The sequence below is a fragment of the Octopus bimaculoides genome, chromosome 15, assembly GCF_046866305.1.
Source record: "Octopus bimaculoides isolate indiv1 chromosome 15, ASM4686630v1, whole genome shotgun sequence".
Lineage (NCBI taxonomy): Eukaryota > Metazoa > Mollusca > Cephalopoda > Octopoda > Octopodidae > Octopus > Octopus bimaculoides.
This window is the reverse complement of record NC_142942.1, coordinates 45,775,250-45,793,677: the sequence shown is the minus strand read 5'-3', so window position 1 is coordinate 45,793,677 and position 18,428 is coordinate 45,775,250. Positions and strand designations below refer to the sequence as shown.

General features: G+C 37.8%; 1 protein-coding gene across 2 annotated transcripts in view; it reads right to left on the bottom strand.

The window, feature by feature from the left end:
• Nucleotides 1-7,042: 7,042 nt before the first annotated feature.
• Nucleotides 7,043-18,428, bottom strand: part of LOC106878413 (something about silencing protein 10) — a 67,510-nt gene continuing 56,124 nt past the window's right edge. For both annotated transcript variants that reach the window (XM_089363796.1, XM_089363797.1), the window contains exons 3-14: nucleotides 18,333-18,383; nucleotides 16,994-17,129; nucleotides 15,140-15,211; nucleotides 14,549-14,670; nucleotides 13,610-13,687; nucleotides 13,320-13,376; nucleotides 11,567-11,682; nucleotides 10,875-10,971; nucleotides 10,214-10,353; nucleotides 9,604-9,733; nucleotides 8,904-9,011; nucleotides 7,043-7,343 (exon numbers count right to left, since the gene is read on the bottom strand). In XM_089363796.1, coding sequence (XP_089219922.1) covers nucleotides 7,254-7,343; nucleotides 8,904-9,011; nucleotides 9,604-9,733; nucleotides 10,214-10,353; nucleotides 10,875-10,971; nucleotides 11,567-11,682; nucleotides 13,320-13,376; nucleotides 13,610-13,687; nucleotides 14,549-14,670; nucleotides 15,140-15,211; nucleotides 16,994-17,129; nucleotides 18,333-18,383 — 1,197 coding nt within the window. In that variant the 3' untranslated portion in view covers nucleotides 7,043-7,253. The remainder of the gene's footprint in view (nucleotides 7,344-8,903; nucleotides 9,012-9,603; nucleotides 9,734-10,213; nucleotides 10,354-10,874; nucleotides 10,972-11,566; nucleotides 11,683-13,319; nucleotides 13,377-13,609; nucleotides 13,688-14,548; nucleotides 14,671-15,139; nucleotides 15,212-16,993; nucleotides 17,130-18,332; nucleotides 18,384-18,428) is intronic.

The window sequence follows — 18,428 nt, the reverse complement described above, 5'->3', positions numbered from 1 at the left end:
TCTGCTGCTACTTCTACGGCTGCTACTATTATTGTCATTGTTGTTGTTGTTATTGTGTAGACCCGGGCCACCGTGATCAAGCAGACGTCTGTTCTCAATGGTGAGCCAACTGTTATCCTGACAATGTAACTAAGACTACATTATTTAATACGTTCTTCGTTTTTAAAGAAGTATATTTTAACCCTTTCGCTCCGACTTTTGCACAATCAGTTTTTATTTTATTTTTTCACATTTTCCGCTTCTTTAGACCTTCATTATCTACCGTAATTAAAATCTAAACCTTCCGTGAACGTGGGACAAAATGTCCCAGTAGTATTCTAATGAACAAATACTTGGGACTATCCTATCCCAACAGTATTTCACATGCACGTTGAGCAAGTTCGGAAAATTACGGAAACAAAAATGAAATAAATCTTACAGTTTATTTCAAACGCAAAATGAAGTTACAATTGCTTTCTCTTATAATGTTTATTATAAATTACAATTATTAACGTGCAAGTGGCTGAGCACTCCACTGATACGTGTACCCTAAACGTAGTTCTCAGAGAGATTCAGCGTGATACAGAATGTGACAAGGTTGGCCCTTTAAAAATACAGATACAAGTCAGATAGAGACAAAGCAGAAAAATCCTGTTATAGCCAATATTTCCTGACATTCGGGGGCTTTGCCCTATGTCTTTAAATGTGAATGTTTAGCGTGACACATGACAATAGATTACTGTATTAGACAGTAATAGGGGCTAGCTTATCTTTTTGTGATTGAGTGGTTGCATAATTAAGTATTGTTTAGGCAGTAAATTGTTTATAAGTGCTGAATTATGGACAAGTCATCTTGTACTCAGAACGCAAAGGTACATGATTTATATAGTGTTAGATAGATAGATAGATAGATAGATAGATAGATAGATAGATAGATAGATAGATAGATAGATAGATGGATAGATAGATAGACAGACAGACAGACAGACAGACAGATAGATAGATAGATAGATAGATAGATAGATAGATAGATAGATAGATAGATTGATAGATAGATGGATGGATAGACAGACAGACAGACAGACAGACAGACAGATAGATAGATAGATAGATAGATAGATAGATAGATAGATAGATAGATAGATAGATAGATAGATAGCTGCATGCATACATAGATATACAAACAATGCATGTACCCACTATATTATACATATATATGTATATATGTATATATATATATATATATATATATATATATGTATGTATACATATATGTGTTTGTGTATATATATATATATGTGTGTGTGTGTGTGTATACATATATATATATATATATATAGTGCGTATGTGTGTGTATTTACATATACCCCGTAAGCAAACAAGCATATGTATACATAGGTGTGTATGTGCATGTGCTTGCATGTGCGTACACACACACACACAAACGCTTAGTTTAGAATAGGGGTAGCTGATGAAGGAAATATTCTCCATGTGGCCTGTTTGTTTTCTGTGCTCTGTTTATGTTCTGTTTTTCATTTTGTCCACGTTTTTTTTTCGTGACGTCCTGTACCCAGACATGCATCTATATATACATGTAGATGTAGGTATGTACATACATGTACGTATATATGCATATACTCACATACTATTTGTGTATATATATATATATATATATATATATATATATATATATATATATATATGTGTGTGTGTGTGTGTGTGTGTATATATATATATATATATATATATATATATATATATATATATATATATATATATATATATATATATATATATAAGCTTCAGAACGAAGAGTTAATCGAGTACAAAGTGGTAATAAGAAAAGAAATTTTATTAAACATATAGGCGCATGAGTGGCTGTGTGGTAAGAAGCTTGCTTCCCAGCCACACGGTTCCGAGTTCATTCCCACTGCGTGGCAACTTGGGCGAGTGTCTTTCTATTATATCCTCGGCCCGACCAAAGCCTTCTGAGTGGATTTGGTAAACGGAAACTGAAAGAAACCCGTCGTGTGTGTGTGTGTGTATTTGTGTTTGTCCCTCCCCACCATCGCTTGACAACCGTTGTTGGTGTGTTTATGTTCCCGTAACTTCAGCGGTTTGGCAAAATAGAGCGATAGAATAAGTTACCAGGGTTACAAGGAATAAGTCCTGGGGTCGATTTGTTCGACTAAAGGCGGTGCTCCAGTATGGCCGCAGTCAAATGATTGAAACAAGTAAAAGAATATATATATATATATATATTATGTTATACTATATTGTATATTTTATATTAGATATATATGATACCACACATAGATATACACACAATGCATATCTCAACATATTACATAAATATAATTATATATCTAGTGTGTGGAAGTTATACTTATGTGTGTGTGTGTGTGTGTGTGTGTGTGTGTGTGTGTGTGTATATACATATATATATATATATATATATATATACCAGAGTAAGCACATAAATGTGAAACAAGGTGGGAAAAAGAGTACTCAAATACGAGAGGTAGAGTAATATGCTTTATTTAAATGCAGCAGAAATATAACAAAAGCTGTTACTCAGAGTTTCACGTTCCCGTTCGTCGGACAGTTTTGTTAAAACAGAACAGAAATAACGATATAATCAAAACTAGTTAAAGGATACATCTTTGAAAATGGATTTGTTTCATTGGTCCTTTCAATTAACGGTCTTAAGTATGTATGTGTTTGTATGCATGTGTGTGCTTGAGTATGTACTCGTGCGTGCGTGTGAGAGAGAGAGAGGGGGTCTTTCTATGTATGCTCTGTGGATAACATAACTTGTCTATAATTCAACATTTATGAACAATTTACTGCCTAAACAAAACGTAATTATCTCCCTTCACATCACGTAAAGATTACACATAATTATGCAACCACTCAATCACAAAAAGATAAGCCGACCCCTATTACTGTCTAATACAGTAATCTATTGTCATGTGTCACGCTAAACATTCACATTTAAAGACATAGGGCAAAACCCCCGAATGTCAGGAGATATTGGCTAGAACAGGATTTTCCAAGGGAGTTGCTCCTTAAGTTACAATGTTCAACCCACATTGAGGTCAATATTGGTTTCAAATTTTGGCACAAGGCCAGCAAGTTCGGGGGAGTGGCTAAGACGATTACATCGAATCCAATGTTCAACTGGTACTAATTTTTATCGACCCCGAAAGGATGAATGGTGAAGTCGACCTCGGTGGAATTTGAACTCAGTATGTAAAGACGGACGAAATACCACCAAGCATTTTGCCCGACGTGCTAACAATTCTGCCAGCTCACCGCCTTATCTGAGGTCAATATTGCCTTCCATATGGCGCACCGCCTTTAGTCGAGCAAATCGACCCCAGGACTTATTCCTTTGTAAGCCTAGTACTTATTCTATCGCTAAGTTACGAGGACGTAAACACACCAGCATCGGTTGTCAAGCGATGATGGTGGGAGGACTAACACACACACAAACGCACATATACATACATTTATATATGCATGTATACAACGAGCTTCTTTCACTTTCCGTCTACCAAATCCTCTCACAAATCCTCTTTGGTCGGCCCGAGGCTATAGTACAAGACACTTGCCCAAGGTGTCACGCAGTGGGACTGAACCCGGAACCATGTGGTTGGTAAGCAAGCTACTTACCACACAGCCACTGCTACGCCTATGATAATTTATAACGATAAACTACAGTTATAAATTTAATTTTGATTCGAATTTTCTTATATCTTCACTATGACCGCATCGTCCCTGTCTGATCACCAACTGTATGCTTCATTACAATAGGTAGTTCTAGCATAACTCACTTAGCTCTCGATATGAAATATTAAACATACAACTTTCCTTATTTGGGGTGGTCATCTATTGTTATTTTTATTATCTTGCTTCCCTATCTATTTTAATTCTTTGTTTACTTATTTATTTATATATTAGCTTTTGACGGCCTGTTCATTGTATGAATCAAGGCTTATTCCTTCTCTATTTTTCTATTTATTCGTCTCTAATTAATTTTTATTTCTCTTTAGCGCTTCCTCTTCTTTCTCGTTTTTTTTGTTTGTTTTTTTTTTTTGTTTTCTAACCATTCCACTTATCTTTGAAGGTCGTATAATTTCTTTTCATCACCGTTCTTTCTCCCTTTTCTTTATTTGTTTTGTTTTTCCTTCGCCCTTTTATCAGTAATTACTACTACAAGATTTACGATTATATAGAGATAGAAAGACAGACAGATAGATAGATAGATAGATAGATAGATAGATAGATAGATAGATAGATAGATAGATAGATAGATAGATAGATACATACATACATAAATACATACATACATACACACACAGATAGACAGGCAGGCAGATGGATGTACGGACGGGAAGATAGATAGATAGATAGATAGATAGATAGATAGATAGATAGATAGATAGATAGATAGATGGATAGATAGATAGGATAAGATAAGATAAGATAAGATAAGAAAAACAAAAGTAAATGCTTTAAAGGACATTGTCAACGTTAACACTGCAACAGGTCTGAATGGAGTTAATGTGTTCTTGACGCTAGATGTCTGCCAATTGAATATAAATGTCTTCCTCCCAAGAATTGCAGTTTGCCTAAATCAAAATAAAAACTCCTGACGAAACAATTGTAGTAACATACGGAGATCACTTCAGTTTGGCTCACAGATTAAATTTTTTTTTTTAACTAAACAGTTTGAAACTTCGTATACTGGTGTAATTTCTCACGCTGAACACGGTTTACTTCCAACATTTTTCACAAAATTTCGTATTTTAGAAGTTATTTCGTGTTAAATTTGTTGTATTTGGGTAATTTTAACCAATCAACGGCGTGAATTCAACTGCTGTTTTCGATAGTAATCGAAGAGCAACAACTTCCGGGTCATCTCTACTAAAGATCACCACTCTGTTCAATTATCTTATGTGGTATTTCAAGACAATAGGATTTTATTTTAGGAAGATTTAGACGCTATTTCTAGCATGTTTCTACGACCATGTAAGGTCACCTAGATGACTCTATGCCTGTAAATTCTAGTCATGGCTACAGAAGAAGTAAGCAAGCTAAAGTCGCTCAAATAGTCGAGGTTGTTGTTTCTACATATTAAGTAATGTGACGTCATGAGAACATTAATCAATGCAGGTAAGAAATAAGTACCTTAGATCTATGACCACTGTGATCTTCGGTCAATGTGGCTATGGAACATTCATGAAACAATGGCAACATCGTTCTTATTTTCGATTCCTGGTTATGTTCCACATATTTTTAGCACAAAAAAAGGAAAATATACAATATTTATAAAATTAAAATAAGGGAGGTAATTCTGTAAATCTTATCGCAGGGACAATACATTATACATGAGTAACCTCCCTTCGATTGATCGACGAAGTTTAATACAAACATTTAATGTAAACTTCACATCACACTTTTGTAGGTACTTTATGATCATATACTTAAGATGTTCGCTTCGCAACCACAGTCTCGAGTTCGATCCATAGCGAGGTAGCCCTGGAGCATATTTTCTATAGTTTCGGGGTGATTCATACTTTGTCAGTAAAGCCGTGTAGACGGAAACTGCATACAATTCCGTCGGAAGAATTTTACTTGTAACTCTTAAAAGTACTATCTTGTCACGATGATTCTCCTTGGAAATAACGTTAAGACAAGTGCCTGTGGAATACACAGCCACTTACATGCTAATTCAGTCAAACGACGGAGATCCACTAGCACCATACTCAACCCCAATTATTATTAAATACAGACAAGATCTCCATTCTTTCTTTCTCGTTGATAAACTAAAAGGGTCAGAACACTTAGTCCCGATCCTTACGAGGTCGATAAAATAAGTACCAGTTGAACATTGGGGTCGATGTAATCGACTCATCCCTTCCCCAAAAATTGCTGCACATGAGGCAAAATTTGAAACCAAAGGCGGCGAGGTGGCAGAGTCGTTAGCACGCCAAGCGAAATGCTTAGCAGTATTTCGTCTGTCTTTACGTTCTTAGTTCAAATTCCGTCAATGTCGACTTTGCCTTTCATCCTTTCGGGGTCGATAAATTAAGTACCAGCTGAGTACTGAGGTCTATATGATCAACTTCCCCTTCCCCCAAATTTCAGACCTTGTGCCTATAGTAGAAAGGATAAACACCAACACTAATTGTAATGGACAAACACAGATGTATATATATATATATATATATATATTGCTCTTGGAGTGGTTATTTCCCCTGTCAGTGTATATAAATTGCGCACTTCATGCAGCCTTAAGGGTTTTAACTCTTATTTCTTGCAATATAGGTGCTATTCAGCTTTCTCAGTTACAATTAGATTAGATTTTTCCTATATATATATATATATATAGTTCAAAAAAAACAATAACGAAAAAACAAAAAAACAACAAAGTGAGGACGTGATATGGATAGTATTATATATATATATATATATATATATATATATATATATATGGATAGTATTATGTATATATATATATATATATATACATACATACATACATGCATATATATATATATATATATATATATATATATATACACACACATACAGAGGGCTTCTTTCCATTTACCAAATCCACTCACATGGCTTTGGTTGGCCCAAGGCTATAGTAGGAGACACTTGCCCAAGGTGCCATGCACTGGGAGGCAAACTTCCCACTGTGGTTGGAAAGCAAACTTCTTACTACACATTCTGTGCCTATCCCAAATGAACCAGGGCTTGTCTACATCGAGTTGACATCAAGTTTTAACCTTTTAACGTTCATTTTATTCTGTAAAATGCAATGCTTATTTATTTACATTGTTCTTGAATTAACCGTGCATTATCTCAGAGCTTTGAGATTTCAATTATGTGAGTGTATACTTTTAGAATGGCATTGTTAGGTAGGTGGAAGCCAGGTCTAGCTGGATTCACCACGAGATAGAAGACTATTTGGGCCAGATATGGCCAGTTCAAATGCTAATGGGTTAAAGAAAAAACAATAAATATATAAAAACCAACAACGCATTTAAGATATGTTTTATATTTTTAATGTGTGTATTAATGTGTATATATATATATTATACACACAAATACGGTATATATATATACATAAATTGCACATGTTTGTACACACAGAGAGTGTGTGCAAAAGACAATGCTGCCATATAAAGAACCGCTGGAGCAGTTGAGAATGATCCAGAAATGAAACTCTGTTTATGTTTGCTGTAGTTCAACGTGGTCCATCATTTCAGCTTGACGCTGTGTCGTACACCAGAGCGAATACCAAACAATTCTCCACCATAGCGCTTCATCTCGGTCATCGGCTGTCGAACCTGGAACAGATTAGAGATGCAAGATGTGGGGGATCAGAAGTGTTACAGGATCAGAGAGAGAGACAGATTGACAGACAGAGAAGGTGGGGAAATAGGAATACAAGGTAATGAAGGAGAGGACAAAGAATAAAGAGGGAGTAAGAAGAGGAAGTACTGAAAGGAAGAGAGAAAGTAAGATACAAAGGGAAGGGTTTAAGTTGTTTTATTTATCAATTGTGAAATTATGTAATTTAAATTAAACTATTAGGGTTGTCTCCCCTGTTTTCCGTTTGCATTTCTAGAAGTGGAACCTGTTGTCAAACAAGCAGACTGAGGCACATGAACTTATATAAGTCGGGTGCCTTGTTGAAGTAGACAATAACTGTAGCCACAGAGTTTGATCATATGACTGTGTTGTAAAAAGTCCAGCCGTTTAATGATATGCAATTAGTCATTTGTATAACGACTGCTCTCATTGTTAAAGGTTTAATTAGAATTAATTTACATTTCTTAGCTTACAACCTTCAGTATGCTAGCATCCACTTTACTTTTAAGTTTCCATGCAGCAAGCATCCCTGGGTAATTTCAACCACTACAACTCCTACCACCGATCTAGTCACTTTTCCCAGCTAAGCCATACCCTTGGAGAGCAAACTTAGCTACACAACTATGCTAGTGTTTGTGTTTGTGTGTGTGTGTGTACGCTTTCAATGTTTTTTTTATGATATATACTCTATGGATGCTGCATTTTTCAGATTATCGAAAACAGTAGCATCGTAAAGAAATTTCCTCCTTTTCAATTTTCAGCTTGCCACAATCTAAAAGTGTCTCTTGAAGTTAAACATCTGGATTAAATATCCCAATTCACTTACTCGTTCATGCATGCACAGTTTGCTAGCACCGTCGAATTTACAACTAGAATATCATACCGATGAAGGAAATGGAGTGTTATTGCTCCTAATCCAGAAACGCGTCTATGATTAACTTCGACTGGTTAGTTTTCATTGTTTTTCTTCTTGTTTTGCCTTTGTGAGTTACAAGTAATGCTATCTGTTGGAGTCTCAGTTTTTTAGCTGCTATTTCTGAACTTCCGTATGTGGTGAAGCAACTGTTTGCTGATCCCTTAATTATGTTTTATATATATATATATATATATCATCATCATTGTTTAATGTCCGCTTAAATGATGATGATGATATATATATATATGTATGTGTGTGTATGTATATATATGTGTGTGTATATGTATATATATATCATCACACACACACACACACATATATATATGTACGTGTGTGTGTGTATATATATATATATCATACACACACACATATATATACATACACACACGTACATACATATATATATATATATATACACATACATATAAATATGTACGTGTGTGTATGTATATATATCATACACACACACACACGTATGTATGTATGTATGTATGTATGTATGTATGTATGTATGTGAGTCTGTTGGCATGGAAGGTTATAAAAGTAAAGACGAAAAAATGAGTCAAAACAGAACAAAAATACATGAATAAAACCAATAAGAAAAGAGTGAGAGGTTTACCTGTCCCTTTCTTCGAACTTTGGCCTTCTTGAACTTTCTCCTGTGTTTCACACGAGGATTAGCTTTTTCCTTCTTGCTATATCGTATCAAACCTTTGTTCTTCTCCATCTTTAAGAGAAAATTCAACACAATTTAGTTTTGGGTTTTGGAGGAAACTGGTTGGTTTTTTTTTTTTCTTTTTATCAATAAAAATATTCCATTTAATCCAGAAATAAATCCCAACCTAACACAAGACATATAAATCCTCTTTGTTCACTCACAACCCCACCACTGCAATCAAACAATTTCAAAAATATTTCAACCACAAACTACAGCAATTTATAATATATAAGCAAACATAAACATTTATGGTCAAAGGTTCCTGAATTACAGGCACAACAGAAACAGGAAGTAAGAGTGAGAGAAAGTTGTGATGAAAGAGTACAGCAGGGTTCACCACCATCCCCTGCCGGAGCCTCGTGGAGCTTTAGGTGTTTTCGCTCAATAAACACTCACAACGCCCAGTCTGGGAATCGAAACCACAATCCTATGACCTCGAGTCCGCTGCCCTAACCACTGGGCCATTGCACCTCCACATTATTATTATTATTATTATTATTATTATTATTATACAGTTATTAAAACCAACCCACCAAAACTAAAACAAAACAACTAATTCAGTCCCTGACTCCAAAAGCCTAAGTCCACCAAAGAATCTCACCTGGTAAGTAATTGGTCTTTTTTTATCAGCATCCTCTCCATTATTCTCTTCCTCATCATCAGCATCAATATGGTTAGAATCAATGAAGCCTTCTCCGTTTGTTTCTGCCATTTCATCTTTTGGAACTTTGCTAGATTTGAGAGAGAAAAACAAATGAAAATTACAAGATTTCTTTTTAATCTCAGTACTTCCACTTAGCACCTGCCCTTTCCTGGGCCATTCCTATTTCATTTACCTTCTCCTCCACTAACTCATATTTACCATCGACTACACACCCACCCTTGCTCTATTCATTACATTAACATCTACCACCTCTCACACCCCTATTAACTTATCCACCCGTCCTTCCCAACCCTCAATCCACATTCTCTTATTCTCACTTTCGTGTATCTTGAGAGTACACTCTGACAGGTTGCCACCAACTTCTTTATCCTCTTTCCAGCTTCTCTCACACACTCCTATATAACACTGGGGTATCCATGTATATCATCATTTAACGTCTGTTGTCCATGCTGGCATGGGTTGGACAGTTTAACCAGAGCTGCACCAGAAAAAGCAACATCTCACTAAACCTCATCTGTTAACATGTTGCCATGATTATTAATCTCACCTTAAATGCTGTTGCTTTGGTGCTATATCAGTTTCATCAACAGGAACAAACAGAACCTCTTCTCCAGATTTCAGACATGTGGCCAACATTTCCATTTCACTGTAGAATTGTTCATCAAGTGGCTGCATCTGCTTCAAAAGCTGAAAATAGAAAACATTAGCTTTCATCAACAAGCTATTTTCCTTCACCATGATCATCATTTTATGTCTGCTTTCCATGCTGGCATGTGCTTTGTGGTCTGACATCAACTTGCTGACGGACAAAACGGCTGTCGTGTTCCAGTGTTCCTGTTTGAAATGCTTTCTACAGTTAGGTTCACCTTCCTAACACCAACCAGAATGTACTGGGTGCCTTTTTTCATGGCACCAACACAAGTGAGGTGACTTTACCGTAGTTGCCTCGTCAAAATCTCTCTCTCTCTCTCTCCTGCAACAATATTGTACATTCAAACACATTCTTTTCTACTGCTGGCACAAAGCCTGACATTTTGGGGAGGTGGAGATAGTTGATTATATCGACTCCAGCATACAACTGGTATTTATTTCATCAGTCCCAAAAGGATAAAAGGCAAAAGTCAACCTCAGTGGAATTTGAACTCAGAACATAAGAACCGTACACACACATATCATTCAACGCCAATTAACAAACGAAGCAGACTTACATTGCGATACTGTAGGAGACGCTTCACGATCGGGTGATTCTTCACTGGGAACCGGTCACTCTTCAATTTTAGATAGAAGTTGACGTTTATGCAATAACTACAAAAACAAAACAAAAAATATATAAATAAAAACTTCAGTTGGAATGAGAGGAGGAAGTCACTGAAAGGTTGCAAACAACTACATGATTGGGAAGCAAGCTTCTTAATCAGCCTGCCCCTTATCAAGGATCTGGGACAGAGCAATACTAATATCCCAACAAAATTTCCTTTCCTTTTCAAACTCTTAGTACAAAACTGTAAGAGTACCATAATCATCATCATCATCATCATCGTCGTTTAACGTCTGCTTTCCATGCTAGCATGGGTTGGACAATTTGACTGAGGACTGGTGAAACCAGATGGCTGCACCAGGCTCCAATCTGATTTGGCAGAGTTTCTACAGCTGGATGCCCTTCCTAATGCCAACCACTCCGAGAGTGTAGTGGGTGCTTTTACGTGCCACCGGCACGAAGGCCAGTCAGGCGGTACTGGCAACAGCCACGCTCAAAATGGTGTGTTTTACGTGCCACCTGCACAGGAGCCAGTCCAGCGGCACTGGCAACGATCTCGCTCGAATGTCTTTACACGTGCCACCAGCACAAGTGCCAGGAAGGCGACGCTGGGCACAGGTGCCTCTTTTTCTAAATACAAACCTTAGGGTGAGACGAAGTTTCAGCTGAACATAGGCCAACGTCTGTGCTGGGACAGTCTCTTCTTCCTCTAGCAGTAACTGTTGAAGTGGGAGGAGTACATCCTTCACTTCTGTGAGCTATAAGAGATAGAAAACAATACGTTAATACAAACATGTAAGCTGACAAGGGAGGCTCTACATGGTCAATTGACTCGCTAGAAATAGCAGCAAAATCTTTCTCAAATCACACACTATTCTCATCATCATCATTACCATACCACCATTATCATTTTAATGTCCATTTTTCCATGCTTGCATAGGTCAGAGAGAATTTCTTGAGGCAGATATTCTACGGCTGGATGATCTTCACACTAACCTCCACATTTCCAAACAAGGGAATATCTCCCTGTGGCTAGACATATTTCCACAGAAGATAAGAAATAAATAAATGACAACACTCATATGATGGTGACACTTGCTTACAACTATTGCATGATGTCAAGATGAGTAGACGCACATATATATCATCATCATCGTCATTTAACATCCATGGGTAGGACGGTTTGACAGGACCTGACAATGTCAAGAAATCACAAACATACATATGTATGTACAATTGGGCTTCTTTCCCTTTCCATCAACCAAATCCACTCATGAAGCTTTGGTTGGCCTAAGACTACAGTAACACACCCTTGCTCACAGTGCCATGCAGTGGGGCTGAACCCAAAACCATGTGGTTGGGAAGCAAACATCTTAACTGCATAGTCACAAGTGCACCTGCAGTATCCTATGATTATGCATCTGTTGAATTAGGCTACAGTTCATGCTAAACAACAACACGTTTTATGTATCATCATCATCATCATGGCTATATGGTACAAAGCTTGCTTCCCAACCACATGGTTCTGAGTTCAGGCCCACTGCATGGCAACTTGGTCAAGTGTCTTCTACTATAACCTCGAGCTGACTTAAAGCCTTGAGAATGAATTTGCTAGACAGAAACTGAAAGAAGCCCATCATATATATATATATATATATATATAATCATCATCATCATCGTTTAACGTCCATTTTCCATGCTGGCATGGGTTGTACGGTTTGACTGAGGTCTGGAGAGCCAACAGCTGCAGCAGGCTTCAGTCTGATCTCACAAAATTTCTGCAGCTGGATGCCCTTCCTAACGCCAACCACTCTGAGAGTGTAGTGGGTGCTTTTTACATCCCATCAACACAGGAGCCAGTCAGGCGGGCCTGGCAACGATCACGTTCGGATGGTGCTTTTTACATGCCACCAGTACAGGAGCCAGTCACAGGGTACTGGCATCAGTTACGATCGGTTGGTGCTTTTTACATGCCACCAGCACAGGAGCCAGTCAGGCGGGCCTGGCAACAATCACATTCGGATAGTGCTTTTTATGTGCCACCAGCACGGGAGCCAGTCTGGGGGTACTGGCATCGGCCACAATATATATAAAATGTATGATAGAGTTATACTTTAAATCTTCTGCTCATGAATGTTCCTTTAATCCTCATAAGTAAATTTCTTTGAATTTCTATGAATTAAACTTCAAAGATTTTGATTCTAAAAATAAAAAATATTGTGCAATATTGTCAACCAGGAATTGAAACCAGGTCCCAATGTCAGTTTAGCCCTTAAGCTGTACAGTGTTCACCTCAACAGGAAGACACAAAGGGTAAACAACAGAGGAGGGGGGCATAAAATAGCAAAGAATATATATGAATATAGAAATAAAAAGAATAAAAAGGTAGACTTACCTTGACTTTTAGATCATTGAAAAGTTCCAACAATTCTGGAGATTCTTTCTTCACGATCTGCATGAGGGGGTGGTGGAAGAAAATACGGTAAGGATAAACGAGAGAAGAAGAGAACGGAATAAATAAATACATAAATATCATCATCATCATCATCTTTAAAAAAGGACACATTGGACAAACTGGATGGTCATGACAGCTAGGACCATTTTGATCACGGGTCTCGTTGACCAAGGTTAACCAGTGGCCTAACCACAACAACAACAATACATATAAAACAATAAAGATCTCACCTCTAGCTTCTGTTTCTTGGAAAGTTTTGTCAAGTCTTTGGTGATCTTCTCTGTTGTAGCTTCAGATTTTTCTGGAGGCTGGCAAAGGATGAAAATAAATTTAACATTATTCCAAATGATAAAGATGGACAGTAGGGACAATCAAATTGATTCCCTGATCCCCCACCACCTACTTTTCCAGTATATAGGCACAGGAGTGGCTGTGTGGTAAATAGCTTCCTTACCAACCACATGGTTCCGAGTTCAGTCGCACTGCGTGGCACTTTGGGCAAGAGTCTTCTACTATAGTCTCGGGCCGACCAAAGCTTTGTGAGTGGATTTGGTAGACGGAAACTGAAAGAAGCCCGTCGTATATAGTATATGTATATGTGTGTGTGTGTGTTTGTGTGTCTGTGTTTGTCCCCCCAACATCGCTTTTGACAACCGATGCTGGTGTGTTTACATCCCCGTAACATAGTGGTTCAGCAAAAAAGACCGACAGAATAAGTACTGGGCTTACAAAGAATAAGTCCTGGGGTTGATTTGCTTGACTAAAGGCAGTGCTCCAGCATGGCCGCAGTCAAATGACTGAAACAAGTAAAAGAGTATATGTTTGGGATGTATTTTATTAACTTCTGGAAGAATTAAAAATGTAGACACAGAATAAGTTCACTTCCAAACTACATGGTTCTAGGTTCAATCCCTTTCCATGGCACCTTGAACCCCAGACCAACCAAAGCCTTGTAAGTGGATTTAGTAAATGGAAACTAAAAGAAGCCCATCACATATAACATCTCACTGGCTGGTGCCACATAGAAAGGACCCACTCCACTTTGTAAAGTGGTTGGCATTAAGAAGGGCATCCAGCTGTAGAAACCATGTACTGAACAACATGTCAAAAAACAAAAATAAAACTAGTGTCAAGATGCCTTTTAAAGAACGGTCACCAGCAGAACTTACAGCAAGCATGTCAAAGCCAAAATCAGCATCATCCAAGTTTTGGGCCATCTTCTTTTGGAGTGACAGCGCTTCTTTCTCTTCAAGAATTGCAGCATCGATTTCACCATCAGAACCAGACAGAACTGTAAATGGAAAATACACACACACATATATATATATATATATATTTATATAAGACTGCTACATTTTTTAATATCCTTTTCTTTTATTCTTTTACTTGTTTCAGTCATTTGACTGTCGCCATGATGGCTAAAAAGGTAGCAATTTGAGGTAATACAGTTAAATATAACAGGGTGGACAAGAGGGTAGCAGTTTGTATCAATCCAAATGAATACTGCAGGGTGGACGAGGTGTGGCAGTTTAGAACAAGAGAGTTTCGATATAGGGGAATACTGCTGAATGTAACAGGGTGGAAAAAGGGTGGAAACATGGGGTAATACAGGTTGATACAACAGCATGGAGAAGGGGTGGTTGTTCAGGGCAATACAGCTGCAAATATAAGGGAGGACAAGATGATGACAGTTGGGGTCAAAAGCCAAAAGGGGAAAAAAAGAAACTATTAAATATCAACATTTTCTAAAAAATACTTACTATATTCTTCATCTCCAAGACCTCCATAGAAAACATACTTTTTCTCTCCCCATTTCTTGTTATATTCTTCATCTTTGAAAACAAAACAAAAAAATAAATTTGGTTAGAATTGATAATTATAGAGACATCAGAAAAAAAATATATAAATATCTTTGCAGACGACGTGGTGTTACTTGGCTCATAAGAAGATGATCTTCGGCAAGCGCCAAATGGGTTCCCAGCCAAATGCTGCGAGGTAGGGATGAGAATTGGTGCTGTGAAGCCTGAGACATTGAGCCTCTCAAGAAAGTTTTTCCAGCGCACTCTGCATGGTCGTGTAAAATCACTGAGACAGGTGGAGAAGTTTAAGTAATTCAGGGGACCATTTTCATGAGTGATAGGAAACAGGAGGCTGAACTGGATGCAAGAATTGCAGGTACTGACACAGTTCCAGTATTTGGTCCTCAGAAGAGGAGAAGTTGATAAAAAAAAGCCAATTTTGCTATCTTCGATTCAGTTTCCATGTCTCGCCTCAACTATGGCCATGCATGTTATGTAATGACCAAAAAAAGTACAATTGCAAATACTAGCAGCCGAAATGAGGTTTCTCTGGAGGATCTCTGGGGTAACATTACTCAACAAGAACTTGCACCATCTCCACATTGAGAGATCACAGGTTGATATTTGCTTGTAGCCATTTCAATGAAGCTAGTGATCATCATCATCATCATCATCGTTTAACGTCCGCTTTCCATGCTAGCATGGGTTGGACGATTTGACTGAGGACTGGTGAAACCGGATGGCAACACCAGGCTCCAATCTAATTTGGCAGAGTTTCTACAGCTGGATGCCCTTCCTAACGCCAACCACTCAGAGAGTGTAGTGGGTGCTTTTACATGTCACCCGCACGAAAACGGCCACGCTCGAAATGGTGTCTTTTATGTGCCACCCGCACAAGAGCCAGTCCAGGGGCACTGGCAACGATCTCGCTCGAAAAACCCTACAAGGCCACGCTCAGGATGGTACATCTTATGTGCCACCCGCACAAGAGCCAGTCCAGGGGCCCTGGCAACGATCTCACTTGGCTTGCCGGGTCTTCTCACGCACAGCACATTTCCAAAGGTCTCAGTCAGTAGTCATCGCCTCGGTGAGGCCCAAGTTTACATATTCTCACTGATGTAAAGATTGCTTATTCTCATCATTATCATTTAGTGTCTGCTTTCCATGCTGGTGGCACGGTTAGATGGTTTGACCAGAATCGGTAAGCCAGAAAGCTGTACCAGGTTCCCGTCTTGGTTACTACGGCAGGATGCTCTTCTTAACATTATCTCAATGACTGTTCTGCATGGTATCTTCTCAGTTTGGGTATAGAAAAAGCATAAAATTAAGGGACAGTTTCATTTTTATAGAAGACCAATAATAACAGAGGCAAAAAGTAACAAATACAAGGAAAGAATTAAATATAACTGTTAACAGATACGGATGTATAAGCGCCCTCGTTTAGGTTGTATGCGAGATGGCTCGAAACAATTGTAGTGATTAATAAATATTCTTGTATCTTCCATTTCTCTCATTAATCAAATACCTAACAAAAACTGTAAAAGTGAATGTGCTTTACTGGTAAGCTACCAGATGTATATCATACAATTTATTATCTAATGATATAGAGGCGCAATCCCAGGAATTTTTCAAAGGTAGGGCACAAGGTCAGAAGGGAATACAATTCCAGGAGAAAAGGGTGGAATAACATTTTCTAGAATCCACTTACAAGGCTTTGGTCGGCCTGAGGCTATAGAAGACACTTGCCCACATAGCCACTCCTACACCTATTCAAAATGAAAATCCTCACACACACACACACACCCACCAACTTACCTTTCACTTTAAGTTTGTTGTATTTGGCCTCTCGAAGGTTCTTTTCTTTCATAAACTTCAGCTGCTGCTTACATTTTTGGTACAGACCACTCTCTTCCTCCTCTTCAGAGTCAGATTCAACACCCAGTACCATCTCCTGCAATGTCATCATCATCATCATTTAGATATCACAGACACCCAATTACCCATCCAATCCCAAGATTAACCAGAACCAGATTCCATCATTGGCTGTAGAGCACCATGGGTGTAAGGTTTGAACTTATGACCATGTGGTCTGATAAACCAGCATGTACCCTAAACCTCTCCACCAGTTTTACCTTTTATATATTGTTATTTTTTTTATTTTTTGCTTGTTTGCTTTTTACAGAAGTTTACAAAAAAAAAAGAAAACATCTGTATTTGTGAATATAAATTCATATGTATGAGTGTGTGTGTGTGTGTGCATGTATATATGAATGCGTATATGGAGTGAATACAAGGAGTATCTCAAGTATTCAAGGAAAGGTAGTAATTATTAGAAACAGCCCTTTTCATGTTCCCTAAGGAACATGTCCACCTTTGATCCCTACCTAGCACCCAACTCTCATCTGTGAACCCAAGAAGCTGTAACATGCACAAAGCTTCGCTTCATTAAAACCAATCTGACACAGGGACTAAACCAAGTGAAAGCAACCACTAGGTTTCAAATATTCGGTGAGTTAGGGCAGGGGTTTTCAAACTGTGGTCCGCAAGGACAAGACGGGGTCTGTAGACAGCAAATACTTTTTATGGGCAATTTGATTTTATATGTTTTTTAATCGAAATCTTTTGACAATAAACCTATTTGTTAAATACTGTTAAATAAATAAATGTAAAAATATGTTATTTTAAGCAAATATTTATGTATAAATTTCATAAGCGTTTATAAGAGGTAAAGCCTGAAATATAAAGGGGTCCGCAAGTCAAAAAGTTTGAAAAACCCCGAGTTAGGGCACATCTACTCTACTATAGGAAAACAAATTCTGATGGATTCAACAGATAATAAAACAGCTGATCCAATAGTTTCAAAAAAATGATTCCAACAGGGTTAACGGAATGCTAAGAGACCCACAAGACTTAATTAAAGTCCAGGTCATTCAATGCCTCCGTATCTACCCAGAACTATCTTCACATCTTGACTCTGAATTAAGATTAGACTCGAACAAGAGAGTCAAGTCAATGTTGTGTGATACACCTGCATAAAAACCCGACTCCCAAGCAAATCAAGACATCACATAATGTTATGGCTATCAACAACCCAACTAAAAATGTAATGGAGCAGGCTTTCCTCTTCTAAGCCATATAAAAAAATTATACCAACCTCTTCATCAGAGCTTGATGCCTCAGCCAGTTCCACATTATCAAGAGAAAGCTGGAAAATAAATCACAAAAATAAATAAAATCATAACTATCATCA